Below are 24,947 nucleotides of genomic sequence, written 5' to 3'. Positions count from 1 at the left end.
CGTTCGTGTAAAGCATTTAAATGTGTAGTATATTCTACAGTCCAGTATGAATGACACTGCTGAAATAGGCTACATATTTTTCATTCAGTAAGATTTGGAGAGTGTTTCATCAAATTTCGCAAATGACAGCTTTTAATGTGGCAGCATTCATAGCCCTTGCTTCTTACCCCAGCTACACTTGATGGAATTTGCTATTGCACAATGGTTGGAAAATACACTTCAAAGGCAACGACGCATCTAATCTTCCCCACTCTGCACATTGCAAATTTGCTGTGATAATAAGATCATGCCATCCCAAGCGTTCTTAGGGATCTGAACCAAGGATGAGAATTTCATCTTGCTCTCTCCCTCTATGCATCGTCCATTCTACCAGCTCTCAATGTGGAATCATACGGCTGCATTGAAGACCGTCACTTGAATTTCTGTAGAACCTTCCCTTGCTTATATAAAAGTCAAACTGAATATTTGGTATACGGTACATACAACAAGCGAGACACCAATGATGACACAGTTCAGTGACCTTTTTCTCATTTGTTACATGGATATAAAAACCTGCTTCAGTGAATTCAATCAGGTCAGTGCACATCGGAAAGCAACTAACCTACTAATCACTTAGTGACACTACCTCATGGAGACTCGTACTACACATTTTCCTGCAAAGCCATGTCACAGAGACTCTAAAACAATACCACATTCCTGCTGAACTCACAAGTCAAGTGTAACGGCAAACGGAACAGAAATAGGAAGCCCTGCAGGTAAAGTTGTCTGATGTGTTTAGTCTGACTACGGCAGGTTGAGGACAGGCTTGTCATAGTAAACACAGCTGCAGGACATGCTGCAGCAACAACCTCCTCCAACATAACCTCCCCAAACCAACATACAATGATGTATCCCCTCAATGTTGTTTTTACACAATCAAGAATGATATAGACAGAGATAATATCCGGGTGCACATTAGCACAACAAAGAGGCGTTTCAGAGCATGATAATCTCGGGGCGCAATGCTGCTTGCAACGAAAAGTGTCCACATTCTATGCAGGGTACAATGAAATCTCGAGACCGTCAAAATTCTGATCATTCATTCTCTAAAAAAATAAAATAAAATAAAAACTCACCCTATAAGGACTTCAAGACAATGTATTCATACATATGTGACCCGCTCCGGCAAAATGGTCCGGTTGTCGGAAGGATGTTTCACAAACTACACACGAAAATGTGTATTTCTCCACAAATAGCCTCTTTGAGGTCTCTATTTTCATTTCCCAGCAGCACAAACGTAAAAAAGAAAAAATGGAAATGTATGAAAATAAGCAAATATTAGACAGTATGCATCGTAACTAAGGAGTGTTTTTAGCGAAGCTGCTAGCTAGCGCCGCATCTTGGCAACTGTTTGCTTAAAAGCAAACCGGATTTCCTGCCTCAAACGTCATTCATAAATTATTCATATGAATGTTGTGAGGATAAGTGGTTCTGATAATGGATGGATGGATGACATAGCAACCAAAAAAAGTCCACCATAACGTAAGAATGAATGACGCACATCATAAAACGCCATCATACCTTTGAAACACGTCGTCGTCCGGTTACCGTGCTTTGTAATCCAGAGATAATCTTCAATTTCGGCCGGCATCTCTTTCTTAATGAATTGATTTGTAACCAAAAGCATTTGATTTGAGACATTACACCCATGATGTTATCAATAAACTTGTCACAGGCCACACCAAATTGCAAATAAACGTTTAAGTCACACAAAGATTTTAATTAAAATTTCCCACTGCGGTATTATAACTTCATTTAAACAAGGAAATACAACAAGGAGCAACAATAAAATAACCAAACTTTGGCCGATGCCTCAGAAGCTGAATTGTAAGCTCAATGTGATCTTCAAAGTTGAGGCTGATTTCATCTGTTGAGAGGTCAAACTTCCAAAACTTTTAAAGGGTTCAAATCTTGGACTATGGCTTTACCTGCAATTGGAATTGACTTTCCACTGATATTTCAACAGCTCGTGAAAATTTCAGGTTCATGTCTTTTTCCTAAGGTAATGGTTGCTATGCACATTTGAAAGATGCAAGTACCAAAACTATAAAGCCCTTTCTCAAAACTAGGGATTTCAACCTTCCAATATTAAAATTGCTTTAACTTTGTCAATTTTTTAAGTACGTCCATGTATTATATATCATTTTAAAGGGTGCAGAATTTTAATATATCAATATCTCAATTTGGATTTTTGAGGCACATGAGGACTCTTTTGCCAGAGGAATTCTTTTGCTCACATATAAAATTGCAATAGAATTAGTTCTTATTCTATTTTAAATACAAATTAAATACACTAGGAGTAAAACACTTTGCAAAATAGACCTCTATAATGTACTGTGAATCTTAGAATTGTTCCGTGAAGACTTTCCACAAGATTTTGGAGTAATTTAAAACAGGAATGTCAAACTCCTTTGGAACGCCGTTTTGATTGTAAACCCAAATAAATGTTTGGTCATACATATTATGTGGTTGGGGACACAAAAGTCTGGGCTTCCTTGCTGAAGATGCTGCCCTCGCAACCAGACCTCGGCTAAGCGGTAGTTCATGGATGAATGGATGGATATTTCATTTACACAACCGTCCAGTAAAAATTGTTTGTGTTAAATATTATTACTTTTATTTTAAATGGGGGCTTGGTAACCAAAAATGCTCGCAAAAGCAAAGGCAATTTCCAACTTCGCTATTTTAGCAAGAAATACAAAGTCAATGCACATAATTTACTTTGGCAGGCTACATTAAATGATGTGGTGGGCCTGATCTGGCCCCCGGGCCTTGAATTTACTGATGTGGGATGAAAGTGTCATGGTTCTGTTTCGCCCGTGTCATGTTGCCTTGCCTGCTCCTGCTTCTTTGCTCTCTGCAGTGCTAGAGCATGGCAAGAGGCAGGGCCGAACTCATGGGCAGAGCCTCATTTCCTCACCTGAGTCACATCAGCTTGATTAGCTTGCAGCCTATTTAGCCAGTTTCTCCCTTTGTTCTGCGTAGAAGATTCCTTAGTCAAGCACACTGTGTCTTGCCATGTTGCTGCCTGTGCCTCCTGAAATGTGTTTCAGTCTTGAGTTTTGTGATCCTATTAGTTTTGTTTTCATGAGTTTTTTCCCTGAGAAAAGGGATCTTGTGGGGGTTTTTTTTGGGCTAGTGATGACAAGATGAAGCCTCATGTAGGCTTTGAACCATTTCAGCAATTGGTTAGAGGAAGGGTTCATTTCTTGAAGCTTCATGTGCACACGAAACCACCTGCTGCCCAGGTGTATAATGACAAGCAGCTGTATCTTAACCACACAATGTGTGATGCATACTGTAGATGATTTTTATGTCTATTTTGACCTAAGTAGTGAAGTTGTACCATAAATTTTGTCGATAAAAAGCATATCGGCATAATAATTTAGTCTGTGTGTGTACTTTTTTCTTCTCACCCTTTCAAAGGGTCACAAAGTGAATTGGGATGCAGACAGTATTTTTTCTCTTCCCAGTAAGGTTTTGTTATTGTACAACATTTTCTTGGAACACAAACAAACCGTTAAATAAAATACATGGTGAAAAATACATTATATATATATATATATATATATATACACATACATCAACTTAATGTGATAAAAAGGATTTTGCCAAAAGTGAAGCTAGAGCCCACTGGAAAATTGTGCCCCAGTATGAAAGCTGCGTGCTTTACCGCTACACTGAAGGTCCGCTGTGCCAGCCACCCTACAAATGCCGTACTGTCCTTCCTAGTACTGTGCACAGTGCTCGATGACGCTCGTTTTCTCTACCCTCCAGCTATCTCGCAAAATTAAATGGCTAACGCTACTAAAAACTGCAATGTCTTTGTCCAAACGATGAGCTGGCCGTGACTCTATCAAACAAAACAAAAAACAACAAAAACACACACAAACTTTGAGTGGAGATGCTGCTTGAGGGGTTCAAACTTTGCAGAAAAATCTGAAACATTTCCCAAAGCAGTTACATGGTATAAAAGCCAGCGAGGCTTCGGGCATTTTTGGCTCCTCCCCTAAATGAAGCAATCCTCGATACACGCTTCGTGGAAACGTCCACTCCATTAAGCAACACAAGCCTCAAAGCCCTGGCACATCTCGTAATGTCACTACTTTGCTAAAAAATAAATTGTTTTGCACCTGATTTCTCTCTCCTGGTCCTGGCCTGGCGTTGTTTTTGCCTCATGGCACGTAACAGAAAGTACATGATCACAGTTTATATGCTATGTCATCTCAAATGTGGGCCACTCAAGCGCTTAAAACACCAAACTCACACAACCATTACGTTACATGTAATGTCCAATGTTGCCGAAATATGGGTCAGTCCTTTCTGGTTTTGAACAATTGCATTATTCTGCATGCAGTGTTTAAAGGACTTGTTCAAACTTAGCATTACAGAAGTACATTGTCTTTGAAATTCCTCCTCTAAAGCAAGCATTAGCAAATTAGATAAAGGGTTTGTAGTTGAATACTAAATCCACAGATATGAAAGTAAGTCAAAAACCTTCCTTACTTTGTGGTTTCGTCAGATATTGGTGATCAATATGTTAATTAACAAGCACATTTGGTAATACAATATGTGTAATGTAATGTATTAATTATTAACATTTGCAATTATTTAAACAGAAACAAATAGTTTGAATTTAACGCAAGCGGCTATGCAGGCTTTCCGCTTCATGCCAATGAAGAAGCATGAAAAACCTCACAATGTTACGGTTGTGCAGATGATTAACGCTTTGGGTAGCTTTTCCCCACTTTATCTTATAGAATCAAATTATGTCATCTAATCCAGTGAATCTTTGTAATAAAGTCATTTTTAGTTTCTGGATCTCTTTCTGAGTCTTTTCATGAACTGCAATGTCCAGGAATTACACGGTTCTTTGACGTAATCATGAGCAAGTTCAACATTGCTGGGAAACATGATAGCTTAAAAGGCACAACAATGTGCATATTGCAACAGACAGCAACACAACGATGTTCAAGGTATTTGTGCTCTTTTTAGAAAAATAACTAAATAAGGCTCAAGCTCGGCTGTTAGCTCAAGGGTATGAATACCTGGCTAACATATTGGGCTCAAGTGGAACCAGAATAGGGTAAACCGGGTATCCGCAAAGGATATGACGTCACAGAGTGTTGTGTGAAAGAGCCCATTCCCTTCCCTAGGACCGGGACCCTGTTTGTTGGTCAGGCTGATAAAAAGGCCTGTGTGCCAAAGTGTTGCTTAGCATGAAGCGCTACGTTATCCAGGTCAGCATGATCTCATCAGCTGTGAATGAAAGAACTTGGCAGTGCTCCAGGCATCTCTACGTCATCATCAAGGGAAACACACATGCATAACTGATTTGTAAGGACACTGGTAGCAGATGTATCGTAATATATCACTCCAATTTTTGTTTTTGATCAAATTACAAGAGAGCTATGTAAACTATGTTAACTTCAACATTAAATATTCTGATTTCTATAGCCTTAATTGACGCGTCATACTTCTCAATGAGGAGTGGACGGCCAACGAGCGCTTCAGTGTTCAGTACGTGAAGCCATCTTCATGCGCCCTCTCGCATACACGCTGAAAGAGGCCTGTCACTTACTTAAGGCGTTTTCCACATATCGGTAGGCAGGTGGCCATGCGTGTATGTGTACCTGCCTTTAAACAGAGTTGTAAGTATCGGTACTAAGAAAAAATGATACAGAGCCGTTTTTGACGCCAACACATTAAGGTACGGTACTGGTACCGGTATTCCGTGCAACACTAATATTTACATTAAAATACTTTTTAAAGTAATTTAAAAAAACATATTTGTGCGACCCGAAAGACGCCGGAACCAATATTTCATGTTTCCGCACGGAGCCAATTCAAGCTTAAACACGGAAATGTGACGCCCCTGATGGCGAGCTGACCGGCTGATTGATGGACGTCCGTTGCTGGAGGTAACAATACAACTTTAAATAACTTTAAAATGGCGTGATTACTATGGAAAATTAACAAAAAAGAAGGTGCTCCGGATGAGGCACGGGCGCCGTAAAGTCGTAACGACGTAGGTCGCATGCGACGTAGCTCAAGGATTCCCTGTACACACTATTAATGTTGCACTACTTCCCCCTCCTCAGATACCGAACGTTGGACCAGAGTTTCCTCAAGTTGTTTTTCACTGCCTCATTGAACTCTTCCCAGCCCCGAGTGTTTGCCTCGGTGACCACTGAAGCTGCTTTCCGTTTGGCTAGCCAGAGCCAATCAGCTGCCTGGGGGGTTCCACAGGCCAAAAAGGTCAGATATGACTTAACTTGACGGCATCCCTTGCCACTGGTGTCAACCAAAAGGTTCAGGGATTGCCGCCATGACAGGTACGGACCACCTTATAGCCACAGCCCCGGTCGGCCGCCTTGATAACGATGGTTCGAATCATTATCCACTTGTACTCAGTGTTAAAACAGAGTTAAAACTCCTTCTGACATGCTACTCTGTTAGACAATCCCAACAAAACCTCACAATACGTTTATGTCTGTCAGGTCAGACTGGCATCTCCCCTCCCCATCGGAGCCAAGACCACCACTATGTGGTAATCAATAGACAGCTCCACCCCTCTCTTCTCCTGAGTGTTCCAGGCATGTGGTCCTTTACAACCACAAAGAGCGCAGCAAGTTCCAAAGCTGCACAAAACATTTTTAAATGTTACAGGAGCCCATGATTGTTTAGGAAACAAAAAAAAGTCTAAATAAACTGCTCCATGAAACAAAAGCCACTGTAACAAATGGCTCACTGCTTGTTCCTGTGTCACACAGAAAGTTGTGCCCATAATCATTTCTACTTCAGAGCCCCCAGGAATAAGTGGATAAAAGCTGGTTCCCAGACGGGAAGAAATATTTTCCAAAGCAAGTTTTTTTTTGCCATTTGTTTGCCATTCCACAACGCTCTCGCCTCACACACACAGTAACCGCTTCCTGATGCGGTGACAACCCCGACATAGGCTCGAGTGTTGATAGCCAAAATCGTAGGATAAGTGAACTTCTCCTTTCCACAAATAAATGTGTCCGATCACCAAAAAAAAAAAAAATATGTATCGATAATACTTGAGTTTTTAAATTTCGGTCTCTATGATATACTTACATATTTTATAGTTGTTACATTAAAGTTATAAAATAACAATTTTGGGTTCTCTCCATTAGATCATCTCAGTGTGGGGACTGCATGCTTGCTTGGCTTTGCTCCAGGTAGTATGGCTTTTTCACGCATCTCAAAAAACATGCCTATTAAATTAATTGGAGATTCTAAATTTTCCATTGGTGGATTGTGATTGTGAATGGTTGTTTGTTTAAATGTGTATATCAGCTGGGATAAGCTTCAGTTATAAACAACACTGACTACGTTTACATGCAGTCAATATTCGGGTTAAGGTCAATATTCCGGTTTCTGAAAAAATCCAGGTAACACGTTTACATGCGTGGCGGACAGAGTTACTGCCGTTTACATGCTCATTTGTGCTCGATTGGAATACCTCGTTTGGACCGCAACGCACCGGGCAACGTAATTATGTAAGAAACTTAATTTCTGCTTTCAACTATACTATATGTTCAATAAAAGGCATATTTATGTCACTCGCCATGCTAAATAAAGTAGTCGGTTTCCTCCTCGCTTCGTGTGGTTCTTTACTGCGGGCGTCATGTTTGTTGACATCGGCTTGAGTATTTCTGGTGGGTTTCACGCCAGAAGCACGGACTTATATACTTGTATTTACAGTATGTGTATATAGGCACAAACTGTGGCATTTTCGTTGTAGAGAAAGAAAATAATGTGAAAACTGAGCGGAGAAATCAATGTATTCAAGGGAGGGTCCTTTAGCGAGTAGGACAGCGCTGCGCATACAAATTGTGACTACAAAGACCAAGATTCCTTGCGAATACAAATAAGCAAAGAAGAGGAAAAGGAGACAAAGAAGAGGTTGTGATCATGCGCACAACGAAAAGCAATGCCCCGTTGATTCAAGGTATTCCGATTGCGTTTATATGAACCAGTATTCCGGTTATGAAAGGGGTAACTCAATGGACTTGTTCGGGTTTTTAAAAACCCGAATAAGAGCATATTACGGTTATTGCGCGCATTTACATGGCCTTTCAAAATTTGAATATTGCCAATATTTAGGTTTTAAAAGGATTATTGCCTGCATGTAAACATAGTCACTGTATACTCCATAGAGTGTTCAGTTGTATTCTTGAGTAAAGTCCTCCAACAATGTTGATTTGCACCTTCAAGTCGATCATACTTTCTATCATATGTCCCGGTGGATGTTTTTTTTCCCCCCTTTTTCTTTCAGAGCCACGACACAAAGACTCCACCCATGCTGGCTGTGATTCAATAGAGAAGCATTCTCCTTTTAATGGTGTAAGCTCAAACCAATCACAGCACCCCGTGTTCCCCCTCCGCTCCCAAGCTTCCAGCCAATCCCAGCCACCCTCGTTCCACACATGACACTATGTGCTGCTGTCCATCAAATGTCTCATATAGTGCATGCACAAAAATGTGGAGCAGTTTCCTAACTTGTGTCTTGCCTTTTGTGTGTGTTTGCGTGTATATTTGTGTGTGCGTGCGGCCGTGCGTGCACACGTGAGTATGTGAATCTGTGCAGAGTGGGGGGTGGATGTATGTGGGAATGTGGTTTCTTGTTTATCTATGTAGCTGTGTAGAAGGCGCGAGAGGGAAAGAGGGACGGCGTGAGGGTGGGAGTGAGGGAGAGAGGGAGAAAAAGAGAGAGAGAGAGAGATTTGTGAGCCACTTGTATTTGCGAACTCCTGGCTGAGGTCCCACTGGCGGCAGGGAGATCGGACTGAAAGAGTGCATGTCAGGATTGTGCTCCAGTGTGTGTTTGTGCATGTGTCTGGGTGAGACATACAGACAGAGAGGGGACGCTTTCAATCCATTTTACCCACACGAGCCAGTTTATATTTTACCCCTGAATATTGGAAGTGGTGCCCCATTTCTACTATACAGCCACCAAAGATTGCTGTCGCCCAACTTTTGGTCCCGCTGCCGGTAAGTATTTAAACTGATTGACCTTCTCTTTTCACTTAAAAATCTGACTGAAAATTCATGTCTAGCATTTTTACATGTGTGCATTATTTGCCTGACTATAGTGTTTAATGTTTAAAGTTAGAAAATTTAATTGCCATTAATGAAACAATTAGTGCGTCAAATAATGTTTTAACTGTTTTACTTCCAGAAAACATGTGTGACCTTAATGTGGATGAATGTGTACATTTTTTGTGTGCCTGAAAGCAGACAGTGTGTGTGTGTGTGTGGGAGAACTTTGAGAAGAATGTATGTGAGAGAGTGCAACGAGACAGAGATTGTGTGTGCTGGACAAAGTGTGCCGAGTGTGAAAAGTATGTGTGTGTGTGTGTGTGTGCGTGTGTTTGCTCTGTGGGAATGAAGACTGCAGCAGGCAGTAGCTATGTTTGACTGGGAGGAACTGAGCCAGACAGAAGACAAAAGCGAGCGGGGCAGTCCAGACAGGGCAGGTCAGCCATTAGAGGCCGAAGCGGAGGGACGGGGCAGCCAGCTGCTGCCGCCATGGGAGGGGATCCCCAGCCATAGGTGATCCACAAGGGTTGTTCTCTTTCCCTTTTTTTTTTTTTTTGCTTCTCAAAGCGATCTCCCGGCCTCTCCAACTTGCCTTCCATGCCAGTTGAAGGAGATAAGAATCATTGGTGTCAATCTTTTAAGTGTGTATCATTCTGCACCGGTGAGGTTTTGTATTCCAAAATTGATTCATTGCCACTATTTTCAAATTTGCGAATAAGAAAGGGGAAATGCAGAATAGGAAGTCTAAATTTAGAGGTGGTTAAATATAGATGACGAATAGGAGAGAATGTCTTTTTCGCAGCAGCTATGTTTCCTTTTTCCTTGGTTTTCCCCGTCAACTCACATGGGGAGAAACGGGAATGTATTCCGTGACAGGAAACGATGGCTTTCCCTATGTGTCCTTTTTTTGTCCCGGTCTGCTCTTGTCCAAAGCTCTTAATCCACTGCAAAATGTTGAATGCGTAAGAGAGTAACGACAACAACAAAAACATCCCCTACAGCCTACAGATGTACACAGGGCTGCTGCAAACATACAAAGGATTAAAGCCAGCTGAATAACAAAAATCCTTCATGGAAAAACAAGTCTTCATATAAGAAAGCTAACCTCGGTAGAAAGCAAAGTAAAATACCTGCACATGTAGAGTCTTGCCATCCTGATAGACATCTTAGCCCACATCACCGTTAACGTCACAGACATGTTTTCTGTGGCGGCCTGACTCAAACTTCAAAGTCTCCCATGTTTGATATTTCTTGATAAAAATGGTGAAAAAAAACATATTTTTTTACAAACTGGTTAAGTATTACGGTGGCCGTATTTTTACATTTAGGGACTTCAAATAACCAAATAGTGTTGACAAACCTGTGTGAAGATTATAAATTGTTTGGGTTTCTATTGTCAGCTCAATATCTAAGATGTGATGCCCTGCCTGATGGTCTCTCAGATGATGGGACCTCCTAGCATCACTTGTAGAGCTATTGTAATGTGCTCAGTTCAGAGAGGGCAGCAGTTGTGTAAGCAGCTCCTACGACCCTTCAATTTAGCCCTGCCTGGACTCAACTGAGCCCTCGAAGGACTTTGGCCCCATGCTTGATGCTCTATAAGCCCCTCTACACGCTTTGTTCCCTCCCAGGCCTGTGTGTACCTGGATTTGAATAGAAACCAGACAGCAGTACAACCCCCCCACCACCACCACCACCAAACACACACACACAAGTGTCTCCTCTGACACCACTCTTGCATGGGACAATGCGGATTTGTTAGTGCCCAACTGAACTGCAAGCCCCGGACACAAAGCATATAGCCTCCCACCGCAGTCCTCAGACCGGGAGTGCAGCAAAGTGAAGCACAGGCAGGCAGGACAGCACCAGGGGGGCCCAGGGTGGGGATTGGGAGAGGGTGGGAGTGGGGGTTGTGTGCAGGGGTGGGATTAGCAGACAAGAGCTCGGAGTTGGGGGATGGGAGCCAGAAATGAACAGGAAATTACTGCCTTTGATGAGGCTGTGGCAGATTCGCAGAGACTCAACTCCTCTAGGCGTCTTCCCCCTGCCATAAAAAAAAAACCTGTTTGAGCAGAAAATGCCAGAACACTTCAAGGCCCCCATGTGCTACTTTTCTCTGGCTGCAATGGACTTGTACAGGTACTAAGTAAACACTCGCAAAAGTTTGAGCCCCCCACCCCCCATCATCTCCGTCTTTATATTTGAACCTTTCCCTTCCTTGCTTTTTCCTCCCCTGCAGACAGCAGCCTCTGACCATGTCATGGGAATCCTATTAAGCTCAAAGTCGATCCGACCCATTTTCGCTGGCTGAAAAATCTGAACCCAGTCCACGTTGCAAAAAAAAAAAAAACTGCTTTAAAATAGGACTCCTTTGTTGATTTTTATTTATTTTTTTAACTACAAGGAAGAAGAGCCAAGTCAAATAATATTTTAAATAAGGCTTCTTCATTTGTGTCAAAGTGCAAAATAACATTGGCACTAAAAGTTGGCTCATGCAAATTTGGCCATGTTTAAACCAAAATAGCACATATCTTAATGATATGGGTAATTAAACAATAACAATAATTTAACATTCAATATTTTAATGTTTTGCATGACAAATCCGCAAGCCCATCCATGCTCGAAGTGAGTTTGTGAGGGAAGATGGTAATGTGTGCTCAGTGAATATCAGGGTCGATTAGAGAATTTTTTTCTGGTCGAGCTACAGCAGATTAGACATTGCCTGCCTAATAAAGCAGATACAGGCCGCAGGCCGGTCATCTGGCGCGCTGACCCACATTGCTCTGATGTGCACGTCACTTCCCATTACTCTGACAATTGGACGGCACATCAGCTGAGTGCGCCGTGATCTGCATACCCTCCCCACAGGCGTAGCCTCGCTCGCCGTAACCTCATGTTGTCACTAACCTTGGCTTCAAGTGTGGCGTGAGTCACACTGAGGCATTGCCACTGCGGCTGTCAGACCGAAGCATCGCTGCTAGATTGGTCACGCAAGCAAAATGTTGAACTTGATGCGAACAAATCTAAGCTTCAAGTCGTGCCATGTCATGTTAAATTAATGCAAGCCAAGCCATAAATGCTCTTCTTTGGTTTTAGCATCAAGCAGCATTTAAACCTGATACAACAAAAAAAACTCAACATGGCTCCTTTGTTAACGAGGGAAGTGAAACTATTTTTCATGCTGCTACATAGGACTGGCCAAAAAATTAAATCTCTTTTTTTCCAGCCATTCAGGACGATTAGGATTTTAATCGATTTAATCAAATAACACCAAAAGGCATTTATTTAAACGTTTCATTAATTCAAAAATAATTCCTATGCAAAATGTTCAGACAACAATAATATATACTGTTTCAAAATTAGTTTTAACATAAATTTAACATCCATTGTTCGTGCTTAAATGCCACAATAGTTGGTATTTATTGAAAACATGTCTTGTAAAGCAACAATCCAGCATTGGGCAAAATTACAAGTCACAAAAACATTTGGATGGGACTAAGCATCAAAACAACAGCTTCAAATAATCCAGAAGACAAAACTCCATTTCACAATTTAGCAAATTTTCAACGTTTCGATTTTTAACTCATTCACTCCCAGCCATTTTCACTGAAGAAACCCCCCTTCGCTCCCGGCTGTTTTACTGGGTTTTGACTGATTTTACAAGGCCCACAGAAGATTGTGTTTTTCAATTGCTATAAAAACATGGAACCTACCAAAAGATTAGAGTCTCTTCTTCCATCAGGAAAAAAAATCTATCTGTTTCCATTTTGCAGCAATTAGCATTAGAATATTAAGTTTCATCATTATTCACAAATCTGTTTAAAACAGTGGGGAAAAGAGCTTTTTGCAACATGGCCCTGGTTGATCTCTTTTATACTCTGCTGCCACCTGCTGGCCTACTACCACTGCTTCAGCCATTCTCTTCAGCTCAGAGGCTGCACCAAAGCCTTCTGTATGCTCTAGCATTTGGAGAAAAAAACATATAGATAAGTCTTTGGCAGCATGGTAATATTTAAAATAGAACTTATTTATACGTTTTTGGGGTCAAATGAGTTAAAATCTGAATGAATCGAATTAATTAGATTTATTGCCCAGCCTTACCGCTACACTTGCAAATGATTTACGATGAAGGCTTGAGTCGATAGTGAAGATTACTAAAACAAAAAAGACTGAATTGGAAATATCCATCAATTATCTCAACAAGTATTCAAACCCAAAAAGCCTTAACTAAAACCCCATCCAGGCAGCTAGTTGTTGGAGAGCTGCGCATGTGTCCTTTATATAAAATGTAAGCGGTTTGGTGGCAGTTCTGCATCTGGCTGACAGAGACAAGTCTGTTTGCAGGCAGCCTGAAAGATAATTGGCAGCTACGGAGTGAAAAGCGGCCTCAGCAACAGATAAGGACTGTGCGGAAAGCTCCATAATCAGCACGGATTAGCAAATGATAAATCATGGGTTCACATAAGTATGCTGTCACTGCGAGAAGAGCGAGAGGTAGGGGGAAAGCATAAGAGGGGAGATAGTGAAAGAGGGGGAAAGAGAGTGAATAGCGGTGAGGATGTGGATGTTTTTTCTGTAATTCAAAAGAAAGACAAAATAATACCATCTAGCAGGTCAGCAGGAGAGACGGGCTGTGAGCGGGGAAATGAAAAGAGAGGAGAAATTAAAAGCTCTGCCAACACTCTGGCTAATACAATCTTCTGCCTGTCAGATTACCTCGTTTAATCCAGAAAGGTTTAACGCCTCTTAGAAATCTGAAAGAAGACATGAATTCAGCAGAGATTTTCCTCCGCAAGAGAGGAGGAAGGTGCCAGGGAGGAGGGTTAAGTCTCCGAGCAACTCAGAAAAGCACCGGCCTCAACAGTCATCAAAGTTCTATGCGGCGGATCAGCGTTTGAATTCAACCTAGCTGACTTTCACCACCAAAGTATTCATTTACTTCCAGTGTCACGCTTTTAGCGATCGCTTTGAAAGAACACAGGACCATGTGTGTTGTAATGCAGCGGGACAAAAAGAGGATCTTAACTTAAGCAAAGTTGATCAGGCCACCGGAGCACAAAGCACAGTGTGGTGGATTTAGGACACAGTGTCCCTGCTGGGGTGATGCAGAAACGCGCTCGGCTTTGTTTGTTTTTTAATATTTATGGGATTCATAGAGCACCAGGACAAAATAGGACATGGTTTAGTCTCAGTAGATAGTGATTGGGTATTCAACCAAAAATGCTAAATATGTGGTTCATTGCATAAGACCAAAAGTGACATTTAAAACATACGTTTTACTCATTGGTGGCTATTACTAATGGGTTTGGGGTGTACAGTAATATACATTTTAAAAAGAGTACTACATGTTTAAAAAACAAAAAAAAAGCATATTCCAGCTCAAACTCTTCTATGCATATAACTTCTCTTTTTGATTGGTTATTTAGCCCTAGGCACGGAGCCTGTGGCTAGGCTGTAAAAGTAGAACAGACTGCATGTGGGCAGAAAAAGTCAGAATCAAACAGTCTGGTTTATCCTTCTGTCTCCCATGGATATTAAAATTTTAAAAAATCGCAATTGTGAAAATATTAGCTAGAGTAGACCAGCCAGTCTGCACATCTGAGTCTGTTGAAGATTAAAAAAAAAATGTTTGTGGACTCTAGAGAAATGTCACGGTTAAATTCAGACGACACCCACAAAAGGGCGCTTTCATCCCATTAGAAATTCTCCAAACTACAGCGGAAAAAAAAACCCGTGCGATACATATTCATCAGCCTCAGCATTCATGAAATGAGCCGACAAAGCTTAGGAGAGGAGCGAGGAGTGTGACATGCAATGCGGTTCCTTCAGGCGTGCCGCACAAGTGGATAAGTCAACGAGAGCCAGATTGACATGATGAAGTGCTTCTGTACTGGGTTCAAAGGGTGCACAGCAAAAAGATACGAAAGATATTGACCAAAATAAATAAATAAAAACACAGTAAACAGACAGGGCCATCAGCAGAGCAAAAGGCAAGAATACTGGCGGCTACAAGGACAAGCTGAGGAAAAGACAAGCAGGGAAAGGTAAGTCAGAAAAAGTGTGGGTGGATGATGCGTTCGAGGAAAGCGCCACCATTGAGAGTCACGGGTTAATGCTGAGAAGCAAGCTGGCAGTGGAGAAAGAGGCTGGCTTGGCTATAGTCAAGGTTGCTAGTGAATGCCTGCAGCCTTGGCAGGATGATCCATGGCACGTGGATGCTGAGTGATTCTGGAAAGGCTTGGCAGTCGGCCCGAAGGAGTCCCTCAACTGGAGCAGGGCCGGGCTAGCCTCTCATACTAGTGCCCAAGTCAGACACTTTCTTCTCTTGCTGACTCAGAACAGTTAAATACATTAGAATTTAACACAGGAAAAGGATACGAGGAAGCTGTGAAAGACTCGTACTACAACAAACTAGTTGTTCCCTCAAGATTTCTAGGGTTTTGTTATTGTTATGACCTGAGGAAAAAAAGAAAAAAAACACTGGATTGTGATTTTAATTAGGCCTGGGTTTAAAAAAATTAATAATCAATATCAAATTGATTTTCCTTTTTGAGCCTGATATCAATTCATAAAACCATGAATCCATTATTTCTAATATCTCTTTTTGACATAAATTCATTAGAAAAAAATTTTTAAAGGTCTTTTTTTGTGGGGTCCTATTGTTTAAAAAAAAATTACTGTTCACATGATTTTAAAGTATTTTCCTACATTTATGACTTGACTTATTGCACTTTAGGACAATTCAGAATATTTTTTAATTGATATTTACAATTACTGAATTAGAATTATAAAAATATCTTCATCTCATCCTTGCTGATGGCAATGTTTGTGTAACACTTAAGTGATTATAACATGTTACTTTCATTAATAAACTAAATTATTTAACCAGTTACTGAGTAAAAAAAAAAAATGAATCAAATGTGCATCACAAAAATTCAGTGGAGGGAACATCCTTGAAAGTACATCGACATAAACATCTATTTTTTTTGTACATCAATTTACAAAACATGCCAACAAACTGCAATTATATTACAATTTACAGCCAAATGACATACTTTAAAACCAAATCTGCATCATTTTAAAGTACATAAACCGCCAATTATATTATCTGTAATGTAATATTGAGAATTATTTTGTAGCGTGACCGCGATATAGGACATAAACTGAAAGTAGCTGCAGTGGCAAATATCATTAATATTACTTCAAGACTGCATGAAACGTCCTATCTGACTTCAAGCTTGTTATGACTGGTACATTAATTAAAGCATATTTGTTGAATTTGATTGAGTTGGCCATGAAGAGAGGCTCACTCGCAATGCTGGTGATTGAGTTTTTATCTGGCTGTGTACTTCCATTTCAATAAGTCTCTGTGCACTGAAATGTGGAATGATGATATAGTGAAGCGTGTAAGTGCATTTGGTGTAAGGATCCGAGTCTTTGTATTTTTAAGCAGGCATCTGAGCTAAGGTGGCCGCGTGAAGGGTGCAACTATGACAAAATGTTTGCACCATATGAAATGAGGAGGGGATCCTGCTTCTTTCCTTAGCATGTTTTTCCATATTGTTTAGCTTTTCATTGCCTTGGAGATTCTTTGAAATTGCATGTCAGATCAATAACTGGCAGCTAGGGTTGCCACCTTGGATTTGTGAAAAAAAAAGGACACCTGACCAAGCTCGGGCATTTTAGCATGACAAAATCCCAAAACACACAGGAAAAAGTGGTTAAGAAATGGTTCTCGAACGAAAATATGAATGTTTTGCAGTGACCCAGACAGTCCAGACTTGAATTCAGTTGGGGGGTGAAGAGAGAGCGAGAGAGAGAGCGAGAGCGAGAGACAGAGAGAGAGAGATTTTTTGGACCTGGATTTGACACCTCTGCACAACTGTAGTAAAAGTGACAGTTTCTTGATGAATGAAGTTACTTATATATCAAGTCTTGTTATAAATTATGTGTATATGCGGCGTTGTAATGTATGGGGGTGTCAATTTATTCACACTGTTTCTTTTGAGCATTCAGACTGTTCTCAGAAGTGTAAAATATTTCATCTTGTTATTGTGGTGCTCAAACTGACGTCCAGTGAGTTCCCTAAATGAAAACAGATTCCCTCACAGCCTCCAGTATGTTCACTCAATCACAGTGCCATGTCACCAGGTAACACTGCATACCTTTAACTTTCTTGTACACACAAGTCCCAAGTCAATGTTATGAAATAATGACTTCATTATTGTTTGCTTCAGTTCGTACCCGCTTTGAATACAGCAGCATGGAGGCCAGGCTATAGAGCGGCCGGCAACACGACAGAGTACACTGTGTGCTTCTCATTGTCCAACCCCTGGAATGTGCTGATGATGCAGGGTTCACACTAGTTCAGTCACATTGTTGCACTCTTCACTCAAGCCCTGTCAAGCGCTCATGCTTGCCCAGCTATCTTTAAATGCTATACTTTGGCAAGTTTGTTAGTTCTTCAAAGTTTCTGGGGATGGCAACAGTGCCAGTATTAACATGGACAAGCAAGAATTGTCATGCTTACCAATTACAATGTAGTAAGTTAACGTACAAGTTCAGTCACAAAAATGAAACCCATGGAAGTAAAAAGCTATTTGATAATGGGGGGGGGGGCTTTGGAGGGGGCTCTGAACTGTAGTGGCACACAGCCAACGATTCCAAGTGCCAAAGAGGGAAGTCACTTTTGCCTGAGCCAAAGAGACTGAAAAACAATTAATTCACTACTTGTCTGTGAATGGAAACACACAAAGCAAGGAAATGGGGAGAGATACATTCTTGAGGCAAGGAGACATCTAAGAAGCAACATGGAGATAAAACAAACAACAAATATGGCCCTGACCATGGGTTTTACCGATAACTGGTATCGGTACTCGCCATCCATCCATCCATTTATTACTGCTTATCCGGATCAGGTCGCGGGGGCAGCAGCTTTAGGTGGGAGGAGCCCAGACTTCCCTCTCCCCAGCCACTTTAACCAGCTCCTCCGGCGGCATTTCAAGGCGTTCCCAGACCAACCGAGAGACATAGTCTCTCCAGCGTGTCCTGGGTCGTCCCAAGGGCCTCCCGCCGGTGGGACATACATGGAACACCTCTCCATGGAGGCATCCAGGAGGCATCCGAACCAGATGCCTGGTACTCGCCCATCCCTAATATATACAGTGCTCAGAATATACGAGTACAAGCCCTTAGAAATATTTTATTCAAAATCTCAATGAACATAAGAACAATTTCCAAAATGATGACAAAGTAATCTAATTATTGTCCTCATATTTCAAACGCTGTTATCGTTATTGTATGTGAAATGCCTTACGTTACAATTGATTATTAGTTTCAAGGCTCTAAACAACCTTATAGTAGGGTGCGCTGTTGTGTGTTTTTCCAGAAAGCTTGCTCCAAGTCCATTCATGAAAATGTCTTTCGCGCACAGTTAGAGGCACTGTTGTTGTCGCACCTCGTCACAATATGGAATGCGTAGAGACTTTTATTTTCTAGGTGCCACGGGAAGCGTGTCACGACGTGTCTTCCTTCAAAGTGAACATGTTAGCATTATTAGCAAGAGTCACGTCCCTAGCCTGGAACTGATTCGGGGTTCGTTTGACAAGACTGGTCAAAATAACATTGTTAGAAATCTACTAAAAAATGGCTGCCCTAAGGAGCGATTTACTGACAATTCCGTTCCACCAAGAACCATTACGGGACGTCGCAACTCCACAAGCACCATGACAACTCTAAAGGAAAGATAAGTCATAGAGACACATTCGTGAAAAACTTTCCTAGTAGTTTAATTAATCACCATATATCCAGCATTTTTTTAATTAATTTATTAATTCACTGATTGATTGATTAATGATTGCTATTGTAATTGGCAGTGGTAGAACATAGTATGATATCTGTCATTATGAAGTGAGACATTTGTGTGCCATAAATATTCACAAAAATGTATGAAAACACGCTTTATAGCCTGGACATAACTTGAATTTATTGTATAAAAATATATTTTTTAAATAATGATAATAATAAGAAGAAGAGTATTTTTTTTTCAAATCCAAATTATTTGATATAAAACTTTTTTTAAGTAGTGAGAAGAGTTACTTTGCCCGGTAATGAGTTACTTTTATTATGAAATATTTAAATTACTAACTCAGTTACTTTTTTGAGCAAGTAATGAGTAACTGTAACTAATTACTCTTTATAAAGTAACATTCCCAACACTGCGCTTAACTCACAACATGAAAGTAAGGTTGGTAATAGAATGCATTAATTACAAAATAAAGTTTAAAATAACTAATGCAAAAATGTAATGCATCTCACAACAAAAATGACTACATCTAGTATTTTCTATTACCTCCATGACTTTTATGGATAGCAACATGTCTGCTAGGCCTGGAATTAACAAGTTGTCATTCTTTTTCTCACTTATTTGTACAAAATGTCCTTTAACAAATTTGTTAAGAAAAGTTTGTGTGTGTGTGTGTGTGTGTGTGTGTGTGTGTGTGTGTGTGTGTGTGTGTTTGCCTTTGTGTATTATGAGGACATTTCACCTGAATACATGCCGTGCTGCGAGGACATTTTGAATTATGAGGACACAGCCCATGTCCTCATAATTATTTCAATGCAGAAGTGCTTCTAGGGCTGTAGAAGGCTTAAATCCAAAGTTTTAGCCAATGTCCTTGTAAAGCATAATTACGTGAATTTGTGTATTTTTGTGTATTTGATGGCGCCCCCTGTAGGAAGGTCCTTGTAATGCACCACTTCATGAATAATTCACACCAGTGTATATTTCACAGCATTTGATTGGCTGACCATCACCTGTCCTCACAATTACGCACGTCTCCATAATTCAGTTTTTTCTCAAAATGCTGTGTATTGTGAATGTTTGTCTGTAGACACAGAGCCTTTTTTTTTTTTTTTTGCAGCCACCATTTCCTAAGTAAATAATTAAATAATGAAATACCCTACGATATTTAATTATATATTTCAGTATTTAATTATTTCAGTGGTTGTTTATTTAAAAATGTACAATGGTTAACAGCAGAGACAGAGAAACTGTCAGTGCCGTACATTAATTCATCATTTAACATCCCACCCTGCCTTTACAGTATAACATCTTTCTGTACACCAGCGGCCAAATGTTTTGAGAATGACATTGATTTTCTAAGAATCTGCAGTGCTGACTTATTATTGTTTTTTTATGATGGCAATTTGCATGTACATGTACTCCAGAATGTTATAGTGATTAGATGAATTGCAAAGTCCCTATTTGCCATGAAAATTAAAGTAATTTCCTTTAGTGACCTTACAAACTTTAAGTGAAGAAGGCTTCAGGGCACCCAAGAAAATCCAGCAAAAGCCAGGACTATCTCCCAAAGTTGATTCAGCTGCAGGGATAAGGACATCACCACCAGTGTAGAGCTTGCTCAGGAATGGCAGTAAGCAGGTATGAGTCCATCTACACTCATGGTGAGGGAGTAAGACTTTTGGAGGATGGCCTGGTGTGACCAGTGAAAAAGGGATTCCATAAACACAGACCAAAATAAGGAAAAAAGAGTTACAGTTATTTTCTCTGATTAACCCCCTTTCCAACTGTTTGGGGCATCCGGAAAAATGCTTGTCTGGAGAAGAAAAGATGAGCGCTACCATCAGTCCTGCTTCATGCCAACAGTAAAGCATCATGTGACCATTCATTTGCAGGGTTGCTTCTAAGCCAAGTTACTGGGCTCGCTCACAATTTTGCCAAAAAACACATGCGTCCATTACTAAAGTATAGTACCAAAACATCCTCGGACAGCAACTGTGTGACAGCAGCAAGGTTATTTTATTTACTAAAGCAAAAAAACATTTTCGTTAATGAAAAAAAAAAAATAACTTTTTAAAAAAGCAAACTGAAATCACATTAAACGATTACAAAATTATCTATAATTCTAGCAATAATATCCTTTGTTTTCGTCTGTGGTAATTAATTTAGTATATGAGCCTTTCGGGTTAATTTTAAATGTGATCTATTTTTTTTTTTTAATTGACACTGTAAATCATAGAACAATAGCCACTCTTATCAACAAAGTTCATAATCCAACACTGAACCAATTTGTTGATTTAAATGTGATTTATTATATTGCCCGGAGTACGGAAGTGACGTCATCTAGCAGCCCCGATAGAGAACCGCCCCCGGCTCTAATTACTTCACGAGACGTGATGGCAGTGTAGCTGTGCTAATGAGGTAGGTTTGAAGCTCGAATTTTTCCTCCAGAAACTTGTTTATTTTAATGTTGGTCGCTTGTGTACATTGCTGAAAATGATTTATAATGCAAGTCCAGTGTAAGTGCAGCTAAGCTAACGTTAGCATACCTAACCATCTGTTGATTATGATGGTTGCAGCTAATTATTTAGAATTGCTACGCTTTTGTTAGCGACGGTTAGCTCAGTTAGCATAGCAGAGCTAACCGTCTGTTGAGTAAGATAAATGCTAATTGAAATTTTTAAGAGGAAAGCAATAACAGGCTGGTTTGATAGGCTGGTTTGTGATGTGAAAATATACAATGGTTTAGTATTACCAGTACAGTATAAATGAAGTATTGGTAAATTGCTGCATTTGTGTTTACTTAAATTTGTTCTTTAAATAGAAATATTTCAGTAAAGTCTGTTAGTGTTCATTACATTTAATTTATGCAAATATTTAGCAGAGCTGTGCTATCCACTATTTTATTTTCGTTGGCACATTTACTGCACACTGCACAGGATATTATGGTCCACAGAAAGTCAACTTCAAAACATCTGCACCAAGTTACCTATCAAACTGATTGAAACTCATTTTTTTCTATAGCTTTAGATCATTATCTTCAGTGAGATATGTCAGTCATGAGGCCACAGAGGGCAAAAGTTAAACCCAAAGAAGAGGTAGCATATTTTTCATCCTTAGGTAAAGACAAGGATGGCTTCACCATAAAATATATTAATTCATTCAAAGGTGAGTATTGGTAAAAGATTCTTTAGTATGGGCCTAGTTTTCATTACTGTTATAATGAAATATTTCTGTTGTATCCCTTTTTCTTTGTAAGGTCGAGGAGTGTTCAGTTCCTGCTCCTTTCAGAAGGGAGTCTTTCCTACTGAATATCGAGGAGAAGTTATAAGCAAACAGGAACGTGAAAACAGGCTGAGAGTGTATCATGATGCCCAGAAGGTTTTCATGTTTGAATTTCACTACAATGGAAAAACACTATGGTATGTTTATATGGTGTGTTGTCACACTTAATTTTGTTTTTTTTGGGGGTGGGGGGGTTATCGTGCAAGGTTTGACAAAACATAAAAGATTAATTATAACTCAAAAGCAAAAGTACATTCTTTTCTCAATATAATTTTTTTTGTTTTTATTTCATTTTTTTACAATATTGTGACTTATTTTTTTATTTTACTTTTACAGTTATCGTGAGTATCGCTAACCTCACAATATCATGTTGATTATCATATCGTGATTGCTTATCATGACATTTGGATATTGTTTCATACATGTGACATACTAGAATTACTGGTCGCACATTCATGATTACATGAAATTACAGTATAGCAGTCTAGTCTTAGTAAGAATTTAATTGTATTGGTATTTTTCTATTCATCTACCCCAGGTTTCCACTGAAGCACAACCTGATGAAGACACCGCTATCACAGACTGCGCCAAAGTTGACCAGGTGACTAGATTTCTTTTTGAATGTTGTTGAAATCAGTTTTCAGAAGCAAGACATTAGTGGAGGGTGGAGATACTAGGGCTGCACAATATGTGGAAAATATCTTGGCGCACGAATGGCTCATGCAATATGTGCATTGCAAAGACGTGCAACAAATGGATATTGGATTGTTTGTATACTTTAGTCTGAGGCTAAGCGATATGGCCAAAAAATTAAATAAAAAGTCTTTTAAACCAACCATCCAGCATTCTGCCACCACTTGTGCAAAATTTCAACTCACAATAACATCTGGATGTAACAGAACATTATAACAGTTTTTAATAATCCAGAAGACAAAATACATTTCACGATTTAGCAAATTTTCAACGATTCAATTTGAATTTAATTTATTCAATTAATTTGATTTATTGCCAGGCCCTACTTGAGTCTGATTTTGACCAATCAGAGACAACCTTAATTGCGCATCGCCATACAAGAGAATTGTATCGAGGAGCATTACTAACAAAAAAAACCTTATTTGGATAAAACTAGATCAAAATGAGCATGATTATTTTTCCGCATGTACGTGCATTTCTTTAATTAGATTATGAAGATATATATATTCGGTCCATGTTTAATGTCAAAATAATCTCCATCACTGTATAAAACACCCATGTCGCATGTTTTGTCAATACTGTGCAGCCCTCGCAAGATACACAGTCCTCACAATGTCGTAGTTGTGAATAACTGACACTCTGAGGACAGTGTATTTATACACTGTGAGTTTAAAATACGTTTTGAGGGCTTGGAGTTACACATACAGTCCTCACAATTCATACTCTGGTCAGGTATGGACACTCTGAGGACTGTGTATTTTCTTATTTTTGTGTCATTGTGAAAAATAGACGTCACCAATTTACACAAACCTGTAGTGCAGACAGATTTATTTATTTATTTTTGTAATGGCAAATAAAATGAGTTTGCATTCACATTACTTTAACCTATTCATTGTTCTGTATGTACTGTAACTGTGTAAATGCACAGGTACAGTCAGTCGTGTTACTAAGAATTTAATTTTATATGTATTTTTCTCTTTGTGTACCAGGTTTCAACTGACGCACAACCTGAAGACATACAGTAGCTGTCACAGACCAAGTTGACCAGGTGACTAGATTTCTTTTTGAATGTTGATGTTGAAATACGTTTTTCAGAAGCAAGACGTTGCACAATATATAAAAAAAAGATCTTGTCGCACGAATGGCTCATGCAATATGTCTGTTGCAAAGACATGCAACAAATGAATATTGTATTGTATACTTTAGTCTGACTTTGACCAATCAGAGACTGCCTTAATTGCGCATCGCCATACAAGAGAACCGTATCGAGGGGCATTACTAAAAAAAACGAACTTATTTGTATAAGACTAGATCACAATAAGCATGATTATTTTTCCGCATTAACGTGTATTTCTTTCTTTGGATTATAAAGATCTCTCTATCTTTATCTTTATGTCTATATATCTATCTATATATCTGTCTCTCTGTCTATATATATATATGTATATTTGTGTGTATATATATATATATATATATATATATATATATATATATATATATATATATATATATATACTGTGTATATGTGTATATATATATACTGTGTATATGTGTATATATATATACTGTGTATATGTGTATATATATATACTGTGTATATGTGTATATATATATACTGTGTATATATATATACTGTGTATATATATGTATATATATATACTGTGTATATATATGTATATATATATACTGTGTATATATATGTATATATATATACTGTGTATATATATGTATATATATATACTGTGTATATATATATATATATATACTGTGTATATATATATATATATATATATATATATATACTGTGTATATATATATATATATATATACTGTGTATATATAGTATGTATGTATACAGTATATGTATAGATCTTTTTTTTAGGTCCGTGTTAAATGTTTAATCTCCATCACAGTATAAAACACCCATGTCGCATGTCAATACTGTGTAGCCCTCGCAGATACACAGTCCTCGCAATGTCGTAGTTGTGAATAACTGACACTCTGAGGACAGTGTATTTATACACTGCGAATGTAAAATAAGTTTTCAGGGGTTTGGAGTTAC

The 24,947-nt window shown here is 39.3% G+C and overlaps 2 protein-coding genes and 1 long non-coding RNA gene across 7 annotated transcripts in view; 2 read left to right on the top strand and 1 right to left on the bottom strand.

Annotated features, from left to right (window-relative positions):
* nr6a1a (nuclear receptor subfamily 6, group A, member 1a) overlaps positions 1–24,947 on the bottom strand; it is a 147,508-nt gene that overhangs the window by 72,866 nt on the left and 49,695 nt on the right. The gene's annotated exons all lie outside the window — the stretch shown is intronic.
* The window catches only part of LOC144048418 (uncharacterized), a 24,909-nt gene continuing 8,760 nt past the window's right edge, over positions 8,799–24,947 (top strand). Inside the window, exon 1 of the long non-coding RNA XR_013293345.1 lies at positions 8,799–9,057. This is a non-coding gene — a long non-coding RNA (uncharacterized LOC144048418). The remainder of the gene's footprint in view (positions 9,058–24,947) is intronic.
* Positions 17,743–24,947, top strand: part of LOC144048417 (uncharacterized) — a 15,965-nt gene continuing 8,760 nt past the window's right edge. For 2 of the 4 annotated variants that reach the window (XR_013293344.1, XM_077560352.1), the window contains exons 1-4: positions 17,743–22,075; positions 22,167–22,329; positions 22,731–22,793; positions 23,875–23,933. Coding sequence is in view for 3 of the 4 variants with exons in the window: in XM_077560352.1 (XP_077416478.1) it covers positions 21,958–22,075; positions 22,167–22,329; positions 22,731–22,793; positions 23,875–23,929 (399 nt within the window). In the remaining variant the exon portion in view is untranslated. Of the gene's footprint in view, positions 22,076–22,166; positions 22,330–22,730; positions 22,794–23,874; positions 23,937–24,947 lie in introns of all 4 variants that reach the window. The other 2 variants (XM_077560354.1, XM_077560353.1) reach the window with 2 other exon arrangements.

This window comes from Vanacampus margaritifer, chromosome 3 (assembly GCF_051991255.1).
Source record: "Vanacampus margaritifer isolate UIUO_Vmar chromosome 3, RoL_Vmar_1.0, whole genome shotgun sequence".
Classification (NCBI taxonomy): Eukaryota; Metazoa; Chordata; class Actinopteri; order Syngnathiformes; family Syngnathidae; genus Vanacampus; species Vanacampus margaritifer.
This window is presented reverse-complemented; position numbering and strand designations above follow the sequence as displayed.